General features: G+C 48.9%; 2 protein-coding genes across 4 annotated transcripts in view; both read left to right on the plus strand.

Moving 5' to 3' along the window:
• VSIG10 (V-set and immunoglobulin domain containing 10) overlaps window positions 1-3,052 on the plus strand; it is a 38,152-nt gene extending 35,100 nt beyond the window's left edge. For both annotated transcript variants that reach the window (XM_044244181.1, XM_044244182.1), the window contains exon 9: window positions 250-3,052. In XM_044244181.1, the coding sequence (XP_044100116.1) occupies window positions 250-305 (56 nt within the window). In that variant the 3' untranslated portion in view covers window positions 306-3,052. The remainder of the gene's footprint in view (window positions 1-249) is intronic.
• Window positions 2,795-23,595, plus strand: WSB2 (WD repeat and SOCS box containing 2). Of its 2 annotated transcripts, none has more exons than XM_044244183.1 (9): window positions 2,795-2,837; window positions 11,706-11,874; window positions 16,278-16,522; window positions 16,683-16,814; window positions 19,184-19,284; window positions 20,392-20,564; window positions 21,265-21,375; window positions 21,499-21,606; window positions 22,234-23,595. In XM_044244183.1, the coding sequence occupies exons 1-9, from the start codon at window positions 2,795-2,797 to the stop codon at window positions 22,394-22,396; spliced, it is 1,245 nt and encodes a 414-aa protein (XP_044100118.1). In that variant the 3' UTR covers window positions 22,397-23,595. The 2 variants fall into 2 exon arrangements, with proteins under 2 accessions (XP_044100118.1, XP_044100119.1); XM_044244184.1 differs by lacking the exon at window positions 2,795-2,837 and adding an exon at window positions 4,992-5,043.
• The last annotated feature ends 171 nt before the right edge of the window (window positions 23,596-23,766 follow it).

Genomic DNA, 23,766 nt, shown 5'->3' on the forward strand with positions numbered 1-23,766 from the left:
CAGGCGAGGGGAATGGCAGCAACCGGCTAATGCCGGGTAGACCGTATCAAGCACATCTAGAGGAGCTTGAGTGAAGAGAACAGGAGAAAAGGGGAACGTGCACCTGCCTCACTCGCTCCCCCATGAATTCAGTTCCGAGGCTCGCCAGTGAAGGACTAGGAAGGGCAGTGATTGAAAACGGATGGTGAGGACGGAGGGGCCTCTCGCTGAGCCCACTCCGACTCCGATCTGCTTTTCCCTCCTGTCCAGACGACAGCAGTCAGGAGCGGATTGACATCATTCAAGAAGAAGACAGACCCGTTTGAAGAAAGAACTGTCCTCCATGATCCCGTCTTAAAAGCTTGGAAGGCTGCGTTGAAGATGAGCTTTTCATTCTGCTTTGACTTGACTCGTGCCCCTTTCTGAGGGCTGAAAAGTGATGTGGGGTGCTCAGCAAAAAAGAAACACACACACAGATTTCCTTCCATTTTTTTTTCTCCCTAAATTGGTTTGATTTGCTGTCTTTCTCATGGATGTTAAATGTGTTGGGAACGGGCAGTGTGTGGGGGGCCAGGTGTATTTGGCATCTCCGTTGCCCCCTTCTCTGTGACTTCTGGCTTTATCCAGGTTGACTGATGCTAATTTGGAGGGGACAGGAGTTGGGGGGAGCACCTGGCCTCTGTGCTCAGTGCTCCCAGTACTCTATTAGATGTCCGTGACCAGCTTGCCCCATACACACAAGGGAAGAGTGTGGGGTGATAGGGACACCTCCCTTATCAATGCCCGGGTAAGCCGGAAGACCAGGCAGACGTCACATCCCTGGAAAAGGTGAGGAGGTGTCCGCTACTGGTGCCAGTCAGAGGGAGGCATTTGGCTCAGGTTTTGGAGTTGCAAACACCTGGGCTTGAATGTGGGCCCTGCTCCTTACTGGTTTCCTGGCCTTGGGCACGTTGCTTTACCTCTCCCTGGGCCTCAGTTTCCTCATCTGTAAAATAGGTAAAATCCTACCTGCCTTACAGGGTATGGTGAGGACTGAGGGAGGTATTGCGGGTGGGAAAGTGCCCAGCGGGTGTTCAGCAGATGTCCTTTCTCTTCTCCCCTGCCCTCTCTAGTGGAAGACACTGTGTCAACTGTAGGTTATAAGCTGCCGCCTGGGCCTCTCGGCTCTTTGTAGGATGGTTTCAGAGGAGAGCATTATCGGAGCTCTCCTGATGCTGTTGGCTTCCCTGGAGGTGCAGTTCTTTTCAAAAGAGGCAGGGGCCCCTAAGAGGAAGTGCCTTTCATTAGAACCTCTCATTTTGCAGAGTTTCATATTTGTACAAAAGCCTCTTAGGTGATACCCGAGTAGCTTGCCGATTTCCCCATTCTTCCCTTTCTCCTGTGGCTTTGAAAGAAGGCAGGGGAAATGTTTTGCAGTGGAGTAGGGTGAGATAAGTATTCCTTGGGCCGACTAGTTCATCTGGCCTCAGCTTCCCAGTCTTGGAAATGGGTATGGGAAAACTTGTTTCCTTCCTCCTTCTTAAGGAGAGTATGAGGATGCATTGATCGATAAGGCAAAGTTTTGAAGGAATTGAGATCTGATGCACGTAAGCTGCTGCTTCCAGATCCCCATGCAGTCCGCAGATGGTTCTTTTCTGACTTCATCCAAATCCCTTCCGTGTCAGAGAAGTAATAAGTGTGCAAAAGATTGTGCCGAGCATGAAAGTCTGACTTGAGTTTGTGTTCTTTAATGTTCACATCCCACTTGCTGGGCTAGAGCTAGGGCTTAAAGGAGAGCTTCCTTTCTCTAAGTAACACACACCGGGACTCAGTAAGACAAGAAGCTGGTTATCTGCAGCCTTCCCCTACAGGTGTGATGGGGAAGGGTCTGTTTTCTTGGACGAAAAGACTGAACTGAGCAAATCACTAGGAGTGAGCCCCCTGTCCCCAGCTCAGCCCCGTGGATTGCAGGAGCTGCTTGCAGTTTTCACTCCTCAGGAATTAGGTGCAAACTGCAATTCTTACTTGCTGGGGCTTCTGCTGCCCTGGACTTCCTGGACTTAGCCACCCTGGCCAGTCTAAGTTAGTGTTTCAGAACAGGAGACTTGAGTTGTTTCTAAAGTCACTGAGCTCAGAATCTGTCTCCCTTAGAATCTTCCATGATTAAATTCCTGACTTTGAGAGTTCACTCTGCAGTGGCACCCATATTTAAAAAAGAAAAGAAAGAGGAAAAACAATCCCTAACTAGGAATGCAGAGAATGATCTTCAAGATCACTGAGATGCTTTCCAGAATTTCTTCTCTTGCACATGGACGAGATGGGACACATCCCTGATGATGGGAGATCTTTGGGGCAGGGTTTTTCCACTAGCAATGGTGGTGGGGCGGGGTGTGTGGTGTGGTGTGTGTGCGCTTCAAGATCTTATTGCTAAACACTACACCCTGTGTTAGCTGAGCCACGACTTCTGTCACTCATATCTGAGTCCTGGGTCAGTTCAGAGTGCAGGAACTGGCAATCTTCATGTCTTAAGGATTGTTAAAGAAATTAGGGCTTTCCTCTATGTTGAGATGACTTATCCCTAAAGCTACAAGCATGAGGCAGTGGGTTACAAACTCTGTGGCAAAGTCCAAGTTGTTACATTGTGCTGTTACACAATCTTATCAGGTGTTCTGAACTCCAAGATCTACTTATCAGAACCAGGAAGATAAATACTTAACGGCTATCACAACCAACATTTCAGAAGGGGTCACTGGGAAAGGGCTCGGCCAATCCTGTGGCTTTGATATTAGTTCTGATTCTCATAAGCACATATAGGCCCTGTGACTGCACACAACCCATGATGGAAGGTGCACCGGAACCTGTGATATCATCCTGGCCAGGTAAAATTCATTGTGATGCAGTAAGTGCCAACTGGTAATTCTCACCGCGGGAGTGACCAGGAACTGCTGCAAACATTCCTTTGCATTATTTACATTTTCATATTTGGTGTGCAGTGTGTTGGGGGGGGGGAGGAGTAAGAGAAATTTATTCCGAGGTTATAATATGGATTTTTTAAAAAAAAGATTATAGAATAAAGTTATTTTTAAATAAATGCTTTAATGATCTTGATTTAGACTTGATTAGTAAACAAGATTTGGAGAAATGGGTTTGCTTCCCCAGTTTTGTTTTGTTTTGTTACCAGCTTTCCCTGTGTTGGTAATCACAAAGTTCTCATGGCCACTGTATTCTTTGTAGATCTTCTCTCACTGAGATTCCCGCGGAGAAACTCGTTCTTCCATTTTTTTTTTTCCTTCCCCCTCCCTGTCTATGCCTCTTTTTGGTCAGACTGCATGCTTTCTAACGCGAAAGGGCTAGGGTAGCAGGCTTCAGGGAGAACACGGCTCTGCTGGGCTGGCTGAAAAGATGAATTCTATTAGCTGTCCTGTAGTTGTGGGTGGCCTTGGGAGTTCTTTACTGGGCTCAGCTAATAGTAACCCCCACAAGATCTCACGGTACCTCCCACTTTCCCGTTCTAGGCCCAGGCTAAACCGCAGTTCTTAGAGGAAGCTTCAAGTCACTCTCCCTGTTAGGTCATTCCTCCTCCCACCCCTTTCCTTACTGCCCTCCAGGCTCCCTCCAGGCTCCCTCCAGGTTGCCATGGCCTTGCTCCCCAGCTTTTATCACGGCGGCTCCACCTTAACTTACATCCTTTCTAACCAAACCCATGCTTCCTACCTTAACCTCAGTGTCCCGAGTTACTTTCCACCCAGCCCCTCCCTTGGAAGACTCGTGGGTTGAATCCAAGCTGGTTTCTGAGCCCCCACTGGACCCCTGCCTGTTTCGCTTCTCTCCCCGTTGTCCCCAACACCTCTTTCCGCGAACTTCCGTCCTCCTAGGTTTATCCTGCTTGTCCGTATTCGGACCCCCACTCTTCTTGGATCCCCCCTTTTTCTGGCTGGCCCCGCTGCCCCTTTCTTGCCGCCCATTTTAACCTTGACACGCTCGTTGTCACCCTCCATTTTCCGCTGGGCTTGTCTCTCTCTGGTTCCCATTTCTTAAAAACCGGCGGCTTGCCCCGTCCTCCGCTTTCATTCCCAGCCCCTGAGCTGGGCTCCTCCACCAAGGCTCCCAGTTAACCTCTGAGCTCCCGCCCTCAGCGCCCCCATTTTATTCTCCAGGCTCGTTCCCGCCTGGTCACCGGCCTAGGGGGTTCCCGGACCCCCTCCCCCCCAGTTCTCTCCTCGGCCCCCGTTTTTGTCCCCACAGTGCCTCTGGTCCCTGGTGTCTTCAGGTCCTCGTTCTCGAGAGACGGTCGCCTCCCTATTCGCTGCCCCCTTCTTCACCTGGTTCCCACCCCTCGGGCTTTCTCCCCGCGCCATCTGCCCCCGTTCTCTCCGCAGCCCTCCGCTCCCCTCCCTCGGACTCCCTCGGCCCGCCGCACCCCCTTTTCTGCCCACACCTCCAGCACTCACCCCCGCCCCCCGTCGTCACCCACCGCTCCCGGATTCCCCCTCCACCCCGTTCCGTTTTCACCCCTCCCCCGCTTCTCTTCGTCCCCGCAGCCCCCGGTTTTTAACCTGCCCTGCTCACCTGGCCCCCCCGCTTTCGCTTAGCGCCGCCCCCCGAACTGTATCCCGCCGGCGCTCACCTGCCCGCCCCCCCCGACTTTCCCTCGGCCCCGCCCCCCGTCTTGTCCTGTCCGCCCGCCCCCGCGTTCCTCTCAGCCACACACGGCGCCTCCCCTGCAGCGGTGTTATCTTCCCCACCGCCCGCTTTCCCCTCCGCCCCCCTCGGTTTTATTCAGCAACCATTCCCCCCCACCTCCGACCTCTGCCGGTTCCCCTCGGCCCCGCCCCTTCGCCGCGCCCCGCCTCCCGCGCGTCCCCGCCCGCGCCCGCCGCCATGTGACGGGAAGCAGCTGATGGCCTCTCCGGGCGGCGGCGGCGGGCGCGGCGGCGGCTGCGGGGCCAGGGCCGGGGCCTGGGCCGGGGCCGGGGCGGGGGCGGGGGCGGGCGACGTGGGGGTGGCATGAGGGCCGGCGGCCCGGGGGGCTGAGGCGCCCGCCGCCTGCCGCGGGGCCGCGCGCGTCCTCCATGGAGGCCGGAGGTGAGCGGGGCGGGGGTGCGCGGGTTCCCGCCGGGCGGGGCCGAGCCCGTTCTCCGGGGGGGGGGCGGGCGGGGGCGCACGCTCGGCCGTGGGAGGGGCACGGCGGGGGCCCTGGGGCCTGGGCTGTCCGCGCGGGCCCGCGGCGGGGGGCGCGCCGGGCGCCCAGCTTTGTTTCACTTTCGCTGTCAGCGGCCGCCACCAGGTCTCCCGCCTGAGGTGGACAGGACGGGGGAGCACGGGCCACTGCGTGCCGGGGATCCCCATCCGCCAGGACAGTACGGGGCACCCGGGGCCCGACGCCTCCGCCCGGGTGGGGTACGCGGGATGCGCCAGGCCCTGAGGGGGTGATAACCCGGGGGGCGGGTGCCCAGGTGCCAGGTGACGCACTTGCAGGTCTGGGTGGGAGTCAGGTCTGCCTCTTACCAGCGGTGTGATCGCGCACCGGCCACTTAACCCGAGTCTGTTTTGTATCTGCAAAATGGGATAATAATAGTACGTGCCCCAGGGGGTGGTGGGGAGCATCCCAAACTTGCCTATTCATAAGGCAAGTGTACCTATTAAAAAAAAAAATCTGTTGCGAACCTCTCCCCGCGGAGAGTCATTCGTAGAGGTGGGGCTGGGGCTGGGGATGCTGATCCGTGCTGGCATGCCTGATAGGGCAAGTTTAGGAGACCTTGATGGGTGAGGTGCATGCCGCCGACCTTGTTAACAGCTGTCATCTGAAAACTGAGGAAGTCTGAGACTGTCGGATATACTTGGAGAGTCAGCCCAAATGAACGTGTAGTCTCAGTGTGCTTGTTAGGCAAAGACAAAACCTCCAGACTATCCCTCCGTCTTCTCCCGTTCAACCACCTTGCCTCTAAACCCTACCTATACAGAAATTTGGGGTGGACTCGGGATTTATTCTGGGAGTTCCAACTCTTGAATATACCTCCATGCATAAAGGCAGTTTCTTAAGGGAAAATTCTCAGAAGGGGTCAAGGCCTAGGGTTCAGAATTGTTCCAGAAATCTCTTGGTACTCTTCCAGTGAGTTTCAAGCTTCATCTTGCTCTGGAGAATTCTGATTGTTGATGTTTGCGTTTCCCTGGCTGGTTTGATGGAGCCGGGGATTGTGGGTGGGTCGTTGGGATCAGGGTATTCCCTGGGGTGGTGTAACTTTTTAATTTGGGAAATGACATTTCTTTGTTTGCTGTAGTCAGGCATTCAGTAAATGGTGTGGAGGCAACTCTCTCAGGCTTCCCATCTAGATAAGCGCTGGTTTTTCAGTGAGTGTGTTACCACTTTTTAAATGGCCCCTACTGTTTGTTTGAATCTTATGTGAATCTTTTTATAGCTTCCGCTGTTGTTTCCATTGACTCCTTATAGTTAAAACTGAAAGCGATCTGTAGCTAGCCTCCCTTTTTAGCTGGAATCTGTTTCCAGTTCTGAGTTTTCCCTAATGATTGACGGCTGTGTTTTGGGGTGTGGGCAGAGCTGTTGAGAGCTGCCAAGTTGCTGTTTTAAAAAAAAAAAAAAAAAAAAAAAAGAGGCCAGAGACTTTTACATTCTTTTGAAACTGAATAAAGGCCATTGTAATGGGATTACAATGGCCAACAGTAGATATCTTCAGCGCAGTGGTTAGAATTCTTTTATTCTTTGGACAAATATTTATTGAGTATCTACTGTGTGCCAGGCACTCTGTAGGCCAGCGCTGGCCAATAGAAATAATAATGCCACATCTGCAACTTGAAATCTCCTAGTGGCTGCTGCATCAAAAGAAGCAAAACAGGTGAAACCAATTTTAAAATTGTAGTCGTCAATCCCACCTAAATATTAACATCATGTCAATCCCACTAAAATATTATCATTGCAGCATGAACTCAAAATTATTGATCTATTTTAGGTTTTTTTTTTTTTTTTTTTTTTGGTACTAAGTTCAAAATATGGTGTGTGTTATATACCTAACAGCCCATCTCCCTTCAGACTTGGCATTTTGCAAACAAACAGTCAGCGGTCAAGTGTGGCTAGTGTTACTGTGTTGGACAGGGGAGGTCAGTTGCAGTGGGCAGAGAGGGAGGTTTGGCGTGAGGGTGGGGAAGAGCTAGACAGGAAATGTGTAAAAGCAAGTAAGCAATCAAGACAAGCTGAGTGAGTGGTACCCCTAAAGAACATTGAACTGAGAGGGAGAGGAAGGTCTCCGAGAAGGTGACATCAACACTGAGACCTGGATGGTGAGATGGAGCAGTCAGACAAGGATCTGGGGCCTCCCATGCAGTTTTCCCGGCCGATGGAACAGCCAATGTCAAGACTCTGAGGTAGGACAAATCACCAGGCTTCCTGCTGGCTGGAGTCCGTTGCTTCCATGTCTGTGTTCAAGTGAATCTCCTTGCACAGAAGAAGCTGATAATGTCTTTCCATTCAGCCTCGTCATCCAGATACATCCCAGTGTTTAAGTACAACACCCTGATCTGTGGGCCTTTTCGCCACGAAGCACCACGGCAGGTACAATCCCAGGTGAAAGCTGGGATTTTTAAAGTTCTGGTTTTTGTTTTTTTAAGTTCTGCACTTATGGCTTCTCTCCACCCCCTTCCCCCTCCGCCAGCAACCAAGTTTAGTTTGGGCCCAGACTCTCTTCAGAATTTTCTTAGTTCTAGAAATGAAGAGACAGGAGTCACTGAGTTTTTTCTTCATTTAGCTCCTGGATTCCTGAGCCTGAAATAGCAGGAGATTAAATCTCCAAATCACAGAAATAGAGTGTGAAATCTGGGTATGGCTCATGTTTAAGAAGCATTTCATGTGAAATGTTTGGCATAGGAAACATAATAGTTTAAGGGGCTTCATTTTATTTATATATAAAGAGGTCTACCATGTATATTTATTCAACAAATACCTACCAACTGCGTGCTCTCTGCCAAAAACTTGCTAGGCACTAAGGATAACATACAAGGTCCATGACTCCGTGGAAGTGATGTCCTGGTTGGGGGGGAGACTGATAGCTACATAATGGTAATTGTGCTGTAAAGAACATGATGTCGGGAGGGGTTGTGAAGGAGATTGACTTGGGGTCAGAGAACGGCTTTTGAAGGAGTTGTTATTTGAGTCAAGACTGAATGAAGAGAAGGTGCCAGTCATGGAAGAGCATTCCATGTGAAGGGACTAGCTGGTGCAAAGGCCCTGAGGTCGGAACTAATTGAGCACAGTCAAGGGGTGAGTGAAGGCTAGAGCCAGGGCAGGGAAGGGAGAGTTATAAGCCCAGGTGGGAGATGAAAGCCAGAGGCCAGGTTATGCAGGACATCAAATTCATCAAATGAATTTTATTCATTTATTTGAGAGAGAGGGAAAAAGAGAGTACAGGCAGACTCTTGGATGAGTGAGGAGTTCCACACGGAGCTGGGTCCTAGGACCCAGAGATCATGACCTGAGCCCAAGGCAGACTGTCATGTGACTGAGCCACCCTTGAATTTTTTTTATTATACTTTTATTTATTTATTTATTTTAAGATTTTATCTATCCATTTGACAGAGAGCTCACAAGTAGGCAGAGAGGCAGGCAGAGAGAGAGGAGGAAGCAGGCTCCCTGCCAAGCAGACAGCCCGATGTGGGGCTCGATCCCAGGACCCTGAGACCATGACCTGAGCTGAAGGCAGAGGCTCAACCCACTGAGCCACCCAGGCGCCCCTTTTTATTTTTTTATTTTAAAGATTTATTTATTTATTTGACAGAAATCCCAAGGAGGCAGAGAGGCAGGCAGAGAGAGGAGGAAGCAGGCTCCCCAACGAGCAGAGAGCCTGATGCTGGGCTTGATCCCAGCACCCTGGGATCATGACCTGAGCCGAAGGCAGAGGCTTTAACCCACTGAGCCACCCAGGTGCCCCTGAATTTTATTTTAAGAGTGGTTGAAACTGATCACTCTAGGAGGTGAGGAGAATGAATTGGAGGTTGGGGTGTAGCGTGGAAGCCAGGGAGAACAGTTGCAGGGGTGCTTAGCCAGAGTTGACCTTGGTGAGATGGTTTGCATAGATTAGAATAGTAGCCATGGAGATGGAGAGACGTTAGGTTTGCCAGGCCTTTTGGAGACGCCTTGATAGACTTGTGAATGGAAGTAAAGAAAGAAGTAAAGAAAAGGAAAGTGGGGAGAACCCCTCTTTATATTGCTCAGTGCCTCCTGGATAGGATAGCTATGTTGTGGATAGTTAATGATGTGCCTGTTGTAGAGGTAGTGAACCAAGTGTATTATCAGGGTGGAATAAAGACAGTAGATAAAAATGCACCTCGGGATCAGTCGATATCATTTAATGTTTAACTACATCGGAATTTCTCAGCCTTGGCACTACTGACGTTTTAAGCAAGATAATCCTTCATTGTGTGGGGCTGCCCTGTGCACACTGTAGGATGCTCAGCAGTATCTGTGGCTGCTTCTCATTGGACACCAGTAACGCCACCCCCAGTCTTGGCAACGCAGAATGTCTCCAGACATTGTCACCTGTCCCCAGGGGACACAGCCAGTTGAGAACCACTGGATTCATGGACAGATTAGGGCTAGGTCACCGCAAGAAAATATCCAGGAATAATGAGAATGAAGACAACACCACAGGGTTGCTGGGTAACACTGAGAGACCTCTTCTGGATTTAAAATGTAAAATAACTTCTTACCATGCAGATATTCCCATCCAAAGGAGTATGTTCCTAGAGACAAGTAATTCTATAAACGAAAAGATCCCATGTACAAACATGTACAGATTTCAGGAGAATTACCTGGGCCTATAGAAATGTTAGTTTAGACAGACCTAAGGTATTCAAACCCAGATTTATACATAGAACCTCAGGAAATGAATATTCTCTTTGCAAAGGAAACTTACTTAACTTTTCTCGAAATAGCAAAGCCACCAAAGGCTTGATGGATTAAAATTCTATTTAAAGACAGACTCTTCAGCAATATATTCATTTTATAAAACAAGGTAATAACCACATCTTCTTATAATGCATATTCTAGGAGGTATTTTATATATATATATATATATATCGTATACAGATAGGCATCTCGCTATATATGCATGTTTACCATCTGTTTCATTAAACCCAAGATACCATGGTTCGTTCTTATCACTGAGAAAAAATATGCTTATTTAACTCTAAAAAAATTCGTTTGTAAGACACATCCCGATTTCGGCAAGGTCAAAATGGGAGAAGACTTATAAATGTGTGTTGTACAATAAATGAAATAGGGTTTTTTAAAAAATTTTATTTATTTGTCAGAGAGAGAGAGAGCACAGGCAGACAGAGTGGCAGAGGGAGAAGCAGGCTCCCTGTGGAGCAAGGAGCCCGATGCGGGACTGGATCCCAGGACACCGGGAATCATGACCTTAGCCGAAGGCAGCCGCTTAACCAACTGAGCCACCCAGACGTCCCATGAAATAGGGTTGTTTAAATTAGTATCTGGTTAAAGGTATAAAAGGGTCAAGGTCACGAACAAAACCACTGATGGGGAACATAGACATCAGGAAATGACCTCATTCAGAGTGGAAGCCAGTCTTTATATTAGTATCATAATTAGTGCAAAAAAAAAAAAAAATGGATTCTGAACGCCTTTAACCTAAGAGCTTTGTCAGCCATTGAGAACCTTCCATTGGAGTAGAGACTGGAATGAGGAGCTGCCAGTCAGGTGGCAGAAGAAACCCCAGTCCAGCACCTCCTCTTCACAAGGCGCTGCTAGGCCCTAAGAGAAATGAGAATGAAATCATTTTGGTGTATGAACAGGGTGTTTAATTTCTGGCGGGCCAAAAGGAAATTCATCATAATTATAGCAGAAAATAAAGTCAGCAGGGTGGGACTTCATTTCCGCTTCCGTATCGATGAGGATACGTGCTTGGGAGTCTCCTAAGTCCGACCTACTTGGGGCATGGCCAGGTGACCCCCACGGCTGGAGTGTGGCACGTGGGCAGAAGTCACGGGAAGGAGGGGAGGCCCAGGCTTCGCTGCCCTTACCATGGACCCAGGTGGGAGGGGGATGTGGTACATGTTTTAGCTTCAGCAGGGTTCCTGGAGACAGGAAAATCAGGGGAGTCTCAGATAGGGGCAAGATTGGGATGAAGGTTTAAACCGGAACAGAGGTGGAAATGGGAGGCCAGATCCAGAGGTCTGAGCGGCAGGGAGAAGAGGGCAAGTGCTGAACGTTTTAGTCTTGGTGATGGGGGTGGAGGCTGGTGAGCGACAGGGAGCCTTTGAGTTTCTGACGTGCCTGCTGCCACCGGCCTCCGATGGCAGGTTCTTTTGAGGAGACCTTAAATACACTGGAAGGCCTCCTTATCTGCACCATCTAGCGGGGTCCCAGCCTGGGCAGGCTCTCCTTTCTTCCTCCTCAGGCATTCATAGGAAAATGAGGCCTCCATTCACTGGGTTCACTTGCACAAAGGTTACTCTGAGTCATGGTTAACCAGCAGTGGCCAGAGCCAGGGCTGAGTAACCGCGCTGGAATGTGGCCTGTGGCTACTGTTATTGCCACAGGTCATTTAAATGACAACTCCCTCCCGGAATCCAGAGTATCACCCCTAGCCTTGGGGAGACAGCGGCTTTCCGGGTTCTGAGTCAGCAAGGTGGTCTGGAGCTTGGCTCCCCGCTTACCCCGCCCCCCCCAACCCCCGCCCCTGGGCAGGCGTTTGTTTGAAGCATGTCTCCTGTCTCAGAGGAGCCGCTGCTGCTGGCCGAGCTCAAGCCGGGGCGCCCCCAGCAGTTCGATTGGAAGTCCAGCTGTGAGACCTGGAGTGTCGCCTTCTCTCCGGACGGTTCCTGGTTCGCTTGGTCTCAAGGACACTGCATCGTCAAGCTGATCCCCTGGCCGCTGGAGGAGCAGTTGTAAGTTCTTGTACCCACAAGCCCGGAGGAACGAGGGAGTCCTTACGATGGGGAACCTGGAGCGCTTTCCCACATGATTCCCTGCCCTTTGGGGGTTCCCCCTGCCCCTGTCCCCCCAGGAACAGGAGCCGGAGAATGGCTGCCAACAGTTCAGAAATGGATCATGGGGGTTTCCAGAGCCCCACGGTCTGTACGTGGGAAAGTTGATTCTGTGGAGATCATGTTAGCCCTGCTGTTATTTTTTAGCAGCTTTATTGAGATGTAATTTACATACCGTACAATCCGCGCCTTTAAAGTGCACAGTTCAGTGGCTTTTAGTTCATTCAGGGAGTTGGGCAGTTCTCACCATGATTAATCTCAGAAGCATTGGCAGTGCCACAGAGGGCAGCCGGGCATCTCTCACTTGTTACCCTCTAGTCTCACTCTCTCTCCAGTCCTGAGTGGCTGCGAATCCCCTTTCTGTCTTCATAGGTCTGCTTATTCGGACTTTTCATATACATCGAATTGTACACGGTGGAGTCTTTCCTGACGGGTTTCTTGCACTTAGGAGAATGTTTTCAGTCCTCCCTCTGACAGCCTGTAATCAGCACGTCATTTCCCGTTACTGCCAAATAATATCCCATTGTACGGAGACCGCGTACCTTGTGTACACATCTGTCCGTTGCTGGGCAGTTAGGTGGTTTTCCCTTTTTGGCTATTAGGAATAATACTGCTGTGCACATTTACATATGGGTTTTTTTTTTGTTGTTGTTTGGGGTTTTTTTTTGGCGTGGTCATAGGCTTGCGGTGTTTCTGTGCTTGGAAAACAGACTGGTGCCCAAGGTGGCTGGCCCAGTTCTCAGTCCCACCAGCGGGTGTGTGAGATTTCCATATCCCCCATACCCTCACCCCTCACCAGCACTTGCCTGGCTTTTTGGTTCTAGCAGAGCTATCCTGTAAGGTAGGAAGTGGCATCTCATTGTTTGGATTTGCATTTCTTAATGGCTTCTGACGCAGAGCACCTTGTGTTTCTCGGCCTCTCCTGTATCTTTGGAGAAACATCCGCTCACATCCTTTGCCCATATTTAAGTTTGGTCTTTGTTTTTTCCTTCATGGACCAATTTTAGTTTCTGTTATTAACTAGTTTCTTTCTTTGGGCTGGGCAGGACCCCGTGTCCGAGTGCTGTAAGCTCCAGGTCAGACGGCCCAGCCAGGACAGGGCTCAGGCAGCATCTGTTGGAAATCTTTGCCCGACACAGAGCCTAGGGGCTTGGAAACTTGAAATAAATCAGACATGGCCCCTGCCCTTGAGGGTCTCCTTTGTTTTGCTTTGGGCAGTTCTTATAAATTGCATGTTAGATTCAAGTGTTTTGTCAGTTCAGCCTGAAAGCCGCCTTGATGAGAGGTCCGGCCGGCAAGAGCGTGCGGAGATGGGTACTCCGGGTGCTGCTGGGATCACAGTCTGGCTGTTCGGCAGTATGCATCAAGGACCTTGAGAATGTTCCTCCCGCTACTAGGAATCTCAGAAATGGGGTCATCTATTTCCATACACTGATTTTCATCACGGAATTAGCTCTGTAGTAGTGAGAAACCAGAAATCCCTTAGAATCTGGTGATGAGAGGACAGTAAGGAACTCATGGCATTGCCAGAGGACATTTTTTGTAGCCATCGAAGAGTTTTTTGGTTTTTTTTTGGTTTTTTAAAATCGTGATTTTCAGTTCATTCTTATCAATGTAATGAGAATGGCAAGGGCTTTCGTTATTTTATTGATCTCCTACTCTAAATGCAAGAGCCTCAACTTTATATCCAGTCCGGTCCAGGTTTATGGTCTGAAAAAGAATCTTTAAAAAGCATACAAAGGGCATTCTGTTTTCCTAATAATCATCCTTATATTCAAACACATACATCACTGTAGGACCATAGGTAAATGTATTTGTCCAGTATGAACTCAAGAAAATGGAAATTTGAGTATTAATCCTTTTTGTGTATCTGTTGCTTTATATAATGAGAGAAGTGTTACTGTTCAATGTGTTATGTGAGAAGTTACTTGTTTTAGGGAAAAATCACACATTTTAAAGAATAATAACTTAGGAAAATGCTTATAAGATTTAATGAAAATAATAAGCTATGAAGCCATATATGTAATATCCCAGATTTGTCTTTTAAAAATATATGTATATATGCACAAATAAAAACTTACAGTGAAATACTTAACTGCGGTTAGAGTGGTGTTAGGATTATGGGTAATTTTCATTTTATTATTTGTCTTACTTCCAGATTTTTCCCACAGTTCTCTATTACTTTTATGATTGAAAATAATGTTATATTTAAAGTCCTATAAAAGGAGAAATCTGAAGTCCTTAGGTTCTTGTTTGGCTTGTTACACATTTAAAAAAAAGTAATAGTGCTTTGGGTACTGAGTGAATAATTCGTACTAACCAAATAATTGTACTACTTTTAGAAATACAGTTTTTAGAAACTTGAATTTAAATTCCCCCAGTGACTCTGCCTTGCACTTAGCTGTTCCGTCCCCATATGTACATACCCCACCTCCCACGTAACTCTTCCCTTGACTCTTTGGCAAACTCACAGGCCCAGGGGATCCCGCGAGCAGTATGCCTAGATACCCAAGGCTTGGGTTCTAGTTCTAGTTCGGTCCCTGATTTCGTGACCCTAGGAAAGTTAACTCTACCCCTAAAAATGGAGGGTTTAGTGTCTCTTTCTAGAGAAATGAAATTTATGATATGAAAGTTAATTAATATGCAGAGGTGCCTTAATTCCTGTGGTATAAAGTAGCTCCAGGTCATTCTTTAATTCAGATGTAGAATTTAGGATTTTATTAAAAAAACAATAAAAGAACTGTAGCTTCAGTGGCACCCCGCTGTCCTACAGAGCTTTTCCTGCGGCTTGCCTATCCCGTGCGTGCCCTGTTCCGTGCCCTGTTGCGTGCCGCCTGCAGGAATGGCCGACTCAGGCCCCTGTGCCAAGGCCCTGCAGCTCCATGAGGTGTGGGGAGTTAGCAGAGTCAGTTAAAGAGACAGTCATTACCACATTCATATGTTTGTCAGGACAACAAGTTCTCAAACTCCACTGGGCCATTGAGACCTGGTGTTAGCATGTATCCTTTGAAGGCTCAATGGTAGAGATTTTTGTCTTTGGGGGCCACCCGGTCTCTGTCAAGGCTCCTCCTCTCTGCTCTTACAGTGTGAACGCAACCGTTGATGGCATGTGAACAAATGAACATGGTTCCAATAAAACTTGATCTATAAAAACAGAATGCTAGCCTGGGCATAACTTGCCAAGCTCTGATGTGGACTAATAGAGTTTTAGAGCTGATGGAGCCTATGTTTGTCTCACTTCCTCCCTTCTAATATTCTTGGTGAGCTTGGTTACAATTCTTCAATATATTTCAACCACACACTTGGCAGAAACATGATTTACTTGCAACTTTGGGGGAACAAGTCTAATGCATAATGAGGTCCAGTTACATACACATCGAACACAGGATTTTTCACGGAACTGGGCGCCAGCTTCAGTGTCTTCAATTCCCTGAGTTTGATACACCCCAGCGTGGGGTCAGGGTCACACAGAAAAGTAGGACTTAATACTTGCACTGATAACTGCCGATGGGAAACTTGGGAGTGTGTGGGCTGAATCCCAGGGTTGTCCAACTGCTCAAGCCTCTGAGATGCGGTCTGCTAGGAGAGTGGTGGGCAGGGCCTGGAGCTCAGGAAGTGAGTCTCATGGAGCTTATCTGGGCCTGTGTTTCTCCATAAGTAGAATGTAAAATAGGCCTCAGGGGTCTTTGAGGTCATTGCAGCTCTGCCCAGTTCTGTGGGCTTTCTCTCCTGGATCTCCCTGCTGGTCGGTTCCTGTGCTGCATGGACCCAGAAAAGTAAGGGAGAGAGCCTCACTAATAGGTTGGAACATAGCAAGTGAAGGTGGAAATCAGCTTGTACCAACTGTGTGGGCCAGAAAAGGATTTATTTTCCTGCTCCTTGGGCCTTTTGAAGCTAGGCACTCGCCAGGCAGGGGAGCAGCAGATGGGTGTTCAAGTTCTAAGTTCTGTCCTAGTTCCAGACCCACAGCAGGCTTTCTTCCTCACGGGAAAAACCGAGTGCACCTTTCCTTCCATGCACCAAACCTGAGAGAACTTTCTGAGGAAGCAGAGGGCTCCCTGGAGCTTCTGTGATCCAGTTACCTGACAAGGCAGGTCACCCTTTTGCAGGACTATCACGAATGGGATGTACCAAGGCTAATGAAGTCTTTGTTACATGAATTCTAAAACGAAATTAAGTTCACGCCAGAATTCACCAAAGCCCAATTTATTTCTAGAGCTTTAATATCTTCGATATCATGGATTGAATAGTTGGTTGACTTGGTGACGATTTTTAACTCATTAAGGAATCTCTGCTTCCTCCAGCATCCCTAAAGGGTTTGAAGCCAAAAGCCGAAGCAGCAAAAATGATACAAAAGGGCGAGGCAGCCCGAAGGAGAAGACTCTGGATTGTGGGCAAATTGTCTGGGCTTTGGCCTTTAGCCCGTGGTCTTCTCCACCCGGCAGGAAGCTCTGGGCACGCCACCATCCCCAAGTGCCAGATATCTCTTGCCTGATCCTTGCTACGGGACTCAATGATGGGCAGATCAAGATTTGGGAGGTACAGACAGGTAGGTCTTTTCTGGCTGGGACAGGGTCCCAGGGTGCATGCATGTTCTCATCAGGAACCAGAGGGGCCACCGGCCCCCCATTTGGCTCAGGGGTGTAGCCGTGTCCTGCAGACCGGGTGCCGCTTCTCCCACTGACCAAGTGCTCCTGCTCCCATGCCAGGTCTCCTGCTTTTGAATCTTTCCGGCCACCAAGATGTCGTGAGAGATCTGAGCTTCACACCCAGTGGAAGTTTGATTTTGGTGTCGGCATCTCGAGATAAGACTCTTCGCATCTGGGACCTGAATAAACATGGTATGCAAATGATGGAACTCCTGGGTAGCTCCAAAAGTACTCTCTCTCCCATTTCTCACTTTTATCCAGAACAACTGATTTTCTTAAGGACCCTCATAAGACATTTTTTCTAATCACATACCCAGCTCTTCCCCATGAGATATTAATACCAAAAATATATCATTCATTTATGCACTGAATGCATATTTATGCTTTGTATATTTTAAAAAGTAAGGTTTTTTTTGGTTACTGAGAATCAGTTTTCACCCTGGCTGATAACCACTTTTATTGAAAATAGATGCTGCAGTGTAAGTTTTCTTAACCGTGGCATGGTTGACATTTTGGGCATGCTAGTTCTTTGTTACCGGCTGCCCTGTGCATTCTAGAATGTTGAGGAGCATCCCTGGCCTCTGCCCACTAGATGCCGGAAGTATCTTCTCTAGTTGTGACAGCCCGAATGTCTCCAGACATTGCCCTGTCGTCCACATGTAGGGCATAGTCTCCCCGGGTTGAAAACCACCAGTCTAGAGGAAGTCGTCCATGTTGGCTACTTCCTGTTAGAAATAGTTTCTTTGTGAAGTGGACTCTTTACCCACAAGAACTCTTTTAGCTGGAGAGGGTCAACTTTCGTGGAATTCTCCTTTGAGCAGAACTGTATGCAGAGGTGGCCCATACTTTTCTGGTAATGATCATTAACCAGAATTGTGACACAGGGAAGAGGAATTTATTGCCAGCCCTTTCTTCCCCACGTGGCAGGGATGTAGAGGCCAGAGGGGGGGTGGCAGGGGAAAATGGGAATGTGGATGGTTGGTAGAGAGGCACACTTGCCTTTGTTAACGTGAAGGCACTGGTACTCTTGCCTTAGCCGTGACTGTGCAAGCTCCCACAGCCACGAGAGGGGACCAACTCCTGCCCTCTGAGAATCCAGCCTGACGATTGTCACACTGCCAAGCAGGTGCTTGTGGTGTCCTCATCTGATGGCATCTGGTCACCAAGAGAACTCTGGTAGTTCCGCCCTTAGCTGCAGAACTTGAAGTCATGAGATAGGTTTGCTGACTGGGAAGGCTTCTCCAAGGCAACACCATTTGTAATGTGTATCCAGAGGCAGTTTGCCACCACGTAAGGAAGATTCTGGAAGTGACTTTAAAATCTTTTGGTGATTGGGAAGACAGGACTAGCTGAAGGGGACCGGGGGTAGGCGAGTATATACTAGGGCTTTCTCGGGAGGGGAGGGGATACAGTAGTGTTCGCTGGTACCAGGCCCTGCCCCACCATCCTGCCTAAATTTGTTCAGTACTCACAGCCCCCCGGGGAAGGGGTTGGTACTGCTCTAACGTGATAGCTGAAGAAACCATGATTTACTACAAAAATACTACATATACTTAACATACACAGACACGTACATGCATCTGCATGGCTGTTATGTTCATAAAATTTTTTTCTTTTTTTTTTTTTTATATTAGTTTTCACTGCCCCACCAACCCCGCTGCCAGATCTCTTTCCCTATCTCATCCTTCCCTCTGCTGCCTTCCGTGACATCCTTCTGCAGCCTCATGACCCATGCTAAGAGCCTTCCATATTGCCCTCAGTGTGCTACTCAGACACTTAAGACACTTACTTTTATGAAGTTTGGGGTCATCGTGCCACAAAAAATGATTCATATTCCTCACATTTCTTTTCACAAATCATGGAAAATCTAAATCTTAATACCCTCTGAATCAATGGAATAGACATATTCTATATATTCACCTGTTCTTTTATGCTAATGGACGTGCTTTTAATTTTTTCCTCAAACTCAGAACTGGAGCAATTTTGTGAGTGGCCCTGGGGCAGGTGCTGGTAATCAGTGGAGTCAGGGTTCAAAGCCAGGTTCGTCTGACCGCAGCGCACATGGCCCTCATTACTCTGCACTGTTGCTCGTCTAGACACTCTGGTCGGGGTGAGAGGGTGCGGTGCGACCCCTGGGGTGGGGGGAGACCATTACAGGAGTGTGAATGACAGAAGTGAGGCTAAAACATTCTCAGCGTTTGGAAGGATGCTCCAAAGTGCCAGAGCTGGTTGGGGTGGGAGGGGAAAGAAAAGAATGTTCTCTGCTATCAGAGGGCTCTGTCAGGTGTGATGTGCGCACAGCCTTTATCCCGCCCGTCTTGCGGGTTTTGGTGAAACAGAAGGTAGTGATCTCCTTGGGGATTACACTCTTCTACAAATAGACTTCAGGTGTTTAAATGACACACCCTGGCATCTTGCTCTGCGTTAAAAAGGTGGGCCTTTTGGCTCAGCCAATAGGGAACCCGGTGGGGATGCCGGGTGGGTGGGCCGTGGCTTGCGGTCCTCCAGTCCAGCAGCCACGTGGTTCCTGGAACCGGCTCACCGTGCGCCCCTCTGTGCAGGTAAACAGATCCAGGTGCTCTCGGGCCACCTACAGTGGGTGTACTGCTGCTCCATCTCCCCGGACTGCAGCATGCTGTGCTCTGCTGCTGGAGAGAAGTCGGTAAGGCCCAGCGCCGGGTGCCATCTCCATCGTTGCCCGAGTGCAGTGAGCCTGGGTGGTCTGAACGGGGTAAATAAGGCCAGTGCCTCCAGATCAGCCTGTGCAGGAGGCATGCTGCCAGGCAGGGCTGTGCCCCTACACGCTTCTCTTTTGATTTGCGTGTGGACACAAACCCCAAGAGAGGTGAAGCCCTCATCACTGGAGGAGGGCTGCTTGCCTTTACAACATGGTAAAGGTGTGCTTTTAAGATTTCCTTTCCCCTTGGAGTCTCAGATTTTAAAAGTTGCAGCCCCCCTGTATGGATCCAAATTTCCCTCCTTTGAACCATTTAATGTGAATCTGGGTACTGGGGATTTCCATTTCAAATCAGAATGTACGGTTACTTGTTGAACTTTGTTCTGAAATCCGGCCTGTCATTTAAGAAAGTATTATAAACCCAAGAACAAGCCGGGAACAGTGTGTGTGTCTCTGATCTCACATCTGCATCGAGCGCTTTGCTGTGACTGACTCAGAAAGTGAAGAGTTCACTGTGTGGGACAGCCGGGTGGTTAATCATTCATTTGGGGTTTGGAACTACGTGACGGTGTGTTTTCAAGGGAACAAAGTAAAATCCCATTTTTCACGATTCTCAAAAAGATTTCAGGTGAACTGTGTCAGACGTATGTACAGCTGTGGGGCAGGTTCCCACCGTTCTGTGAACACATGGTATAAAATGGCTTGGCAAGGTGCCACGGCTTTGTTGGAAGCCTGGCAGCTCACCTCTGACCCCTGTTTTTGCGGACCACATAGTGCTTTACCAGCACACACTGTGATTTTGCAAACAGGGCTCAGAAGCAGAACTGCGAAGCCTCTGGAATACATTTCAGCCCATAGACTTCCTGAGGCTGGCTGGGTTTCTTCTCCCTTAGATCAGGCTCCTTGAACTTGTGCACTGGTCAGGTGCCTTGAGAATTCAGACCTGGAGCATTCCCCAAGCCCCTATAATGCATTCTGGGAGAGCAGTATGAAAGTGGGGTGGGGAGAGCTTGCCTTCGCCTGGCATTGCCGTGACCTTCACTCACTGTTCGTTGTTGCTGCCCCTCACCGGGCACCTGTTCCCTTACACAGGTGTTTCTGTGGAGCATGCGGTCCTACACATTAATCCGGAAGCTAGAAGGCCACCAAAGCAGTGTTGTCTCTTGTGACTTCTCCCCCGACTCTGCCTTGCTCGTCACGGCCTCTTACGACACCAACGTGATCATGTGGGACCCCTATACTGGCGAGAGGCTGAGGTTACTCCAGTAAGGACAGGGTCTCTCCTTTGGACCCTTGTTGCGGGGGGACTGATGGGAAAGCTGCCTTGGGTTAGGCATGGCCCGCGCAGGGTCCGGGGCGGGGGGTGCTGGGTGAAAGGCATGGGGAGCTCATGTTGTGGCTCTTCTTTGTCACTTAGATTCTCAGTTTAGAACAGAGGGCCTTCGGGGCTCCCAATGTAGGAGGCTGTGTGTACTTCTCTGGATTCAGCGTTCATGAAACCTCGAAGTGACTCTTTCTTTCCATTTACTAATAACTGTAGTAGCAAGTTCGGAACGATCCTCTTACCGAAACTGGTATTTCCAAAATGAATTTTCAGTGTTCTTACAAACTTGCATCTTTTTCTCTTTGTCTCTGTTGTTTTCTGAAGCAAATAATAGGTAGCCTATAATTATCATGTATCTCAGCCGAGAAAAGACTTTCAGTTTGTACCACGGCATTAAAGTGAGGGCTGGCCTACTTTGCATAAGGAAATGAGCACAGGGAGTGTGAGTAACCCTTCAGCCCCTTCTGCCAGACACTTAGGAAATGCGTTTTTTTTTTCTCTCCTAGTCTGCTTTTCCCGAGTTTTTCCAGAGGGGGTAAGGACGGGTCTTTGAGCTTATCATAGCCCCAGCACCTGAGTGAGGACAGAGGGTGGAGAGTAGCCATCGCCCCAGGCCGACCGTCCTCTTTCTTTTTCCACAGCCACACCCAGCTTGACCCCCCAGTGGAGGACAGTGATGTGCACATCAGCTCCTTGAGATCTGTGTGCTTCTCTCCCGAGGGCCTGTACCTCGCCACGGTGGCAGATGACAGGTAACAAAGAGACATCTGGGGGTGTGGCCTCAGAGCAAGTCCCCGCAAGTAACTGTAGCATCCCCCTCTGGGGCTGGCCCCACAGCTACTAACGTGCCAGTGTTTCTCTTCTCTCTCGTCCAGACTCCTCAGGATCTGGGCCCTGGAACTGAAAACTCCAATCGCATTTGCTCCTATGACCAATGGTCTTTGCTGCACATTTTTTCCACATGGTGGAGTTATCGCCACAGGGTATGTGTCTGATAGCTGAGCAGATGGGGAGCAGTTTCTGCTGAGTGTACCGGCTAGCTTTTTAAGGAAAGCAGGCCTCTAGAATGTTCTTGCCTATGATGAAGCCTTTAAGGAAATCCAAGAGGACACAAAATTCTAATATTTTATTCTGCCAGGATAGGTTATCATTTACTCTTGATAGTTAATCTAAGAGTAATGGAAGAATTATGACTCACACCACTTGATGGGCCACGTCCACAAGGAGGCCGGAGTCAGGATGATGCAGAATTTCTGGGAAACCATTTAGGGCAGAGACCACCTTGTGGGGAGTATCTATAATTCAGGAGGTGGCACTCTTCCCTCTGTTGCATTTGAACTAATGGTGTGATTCAGAAGGGGCCAAGCTCACGGGTAGCACGTGGGTATCAGAGGTGTCTTGAGTCCTGATCCTTTCAGCGGCCTGAATTATCAGCATCACACCCTTTACATCGATTTGGACCATATCAGGACCGCATCTAAGGGCTGCGCATCACACTCCCCGGGTGTCTCCTGCTAATGCAAGTGAGAGTGGAAACATTAGTATCCCTCATTGGGAAAACATGTGTTTCTAAGGTCTCTCTTAAAGCGTCGGTTTCTGTTCCATTTCAGGACAAGGGATGGCCATGTCCAGTTCTGGACGGCTCCTCGGGTCCTGTCCTCACTGAAGCACTTATGCCGGAAAGCCCTTCGAAGTTTCCTGACCACCTACCAAGTGCTAGCACTGCCGATCCCCAAGAAAATGAAAGAGTTCCTCACATACAGGACTTTTTAAGCCACACGCCATAGTCTTACTTGTTTTCTTGTAGCAGGATCAAGCTTCCTGGCAGAGGAGCAGCTGGAATGATGGGCCAAATGGCTGGTCTTGGATTGAAATAGAATTTCTCTTTGACATGGTGACCAGAGTAGAGCAAAAGCAGCTTCCGGTGGACTAGTCATCCAGGTTTTTCTGTGTCACCTGAGGCAGTCAGTCGTGGAGGGGATCCCAGCTCCATGGCGGCAGAGCCTAACCCCAGATCCTCAGCCCACTTAGAAACAGCTGCATCAAACACCTTCTAAAATCCTTTCGACCCAGGGTGCATGACTCATGTTGATTTGATAAGCAGAGTAACCAGGCCTCGAGAGCCTCTCTGTTGGGTGGATCATTCCCTTGACTGGCAAGTGGGCAAGTGTTGGCTTTGGCCTGGTACTTGTCACTGTCGTGTTTCAGATGCGGTGGTGACATTGTTGAAAGTTCTCTCCCGCTGTGTCAGAGTGGCTTTGCTGGTGGCAAGTGCTTTCCTTCCTCGAGCTCCCCTCTGACCAGCAGGACCAGGTTTTCCTGGAGCCGTCCGCTGTGAGGTATTCGCTAAGTTACAGGTGACTCAGAGGCTGTGCTCCTGACTGATACACTATAAATGGCTTTTTTTTTTTTTTTTTGGATAAGCAGTGGTGTGCATGTGCAGGAGATGACAAATGCGTGTGTCCGGTTACACAAGGACGTATTCCTCAACTGCATGACTGTCCAAAATGGCGACTGAGTTGTCAGCGGTTTGCTGGTGGTAGCCTATTTATTTGTATTTTCTCAACAGATGTTAAGGTACAACTGTGTTTTCCTCCCTGGTATCTAAAAACCATAGTTCTTAAGTCGAACGGTTGTGAAGATGTCTCTTCTTCGTGGCGTAGAGAATTGGTATTGTCGCCCCTTTGGCTGACTGTCGCGTCTGAGGTCTGACTTTGCTGCTTTGCCTCATCGGACAAGTCAGCCCGTTTCACCTCTTCCCCCTTAACAAAAATAGCTCCTTGAAAGTACTGTTCTCCTTCAGCGGCGTGTAGTTCTCTGATCAAGACACCTCATTGCAATGAAATCTGCCTTTGGAAAATTTAATATATTTTAAATTATTTTAAAAGAAATGCAACATCTTATCCTTTGGCTTTCTTACTAGGTGCTTTGTGGAGGCCAGTGTTAACGTGATAAAACTTGTCGCAAAAGTATAAGCGTCTCCTCTACCGCCTTTGTTGCTGGAGAAAAAAACATTTCTTTTCGAGATGAGAGGCTTTCGTTGAAGGAAAAGTTACAAAGCTTTTGGCTGTTTCATTTTTTCCACTAAGAAAAAAAAAATACGACCTTTTAAAAAAAGTGAGGAGAGCGGGGAACGGCTGGGG

This window comes from Neovison vison, chromosome 3 (genome assembly GCF_020171115.1).
Source record: "Neovison vison isolate M4711 chromosome 3, ASM_NN_V1, whole genome shotgun sequence".
In the NCBI taxonomy this organism is placed as follows: Eukaryota; Metazoa; Chordata; class Mammalia; order Carnivora; family Mustelidae; genus Neogale; species Neogale vison.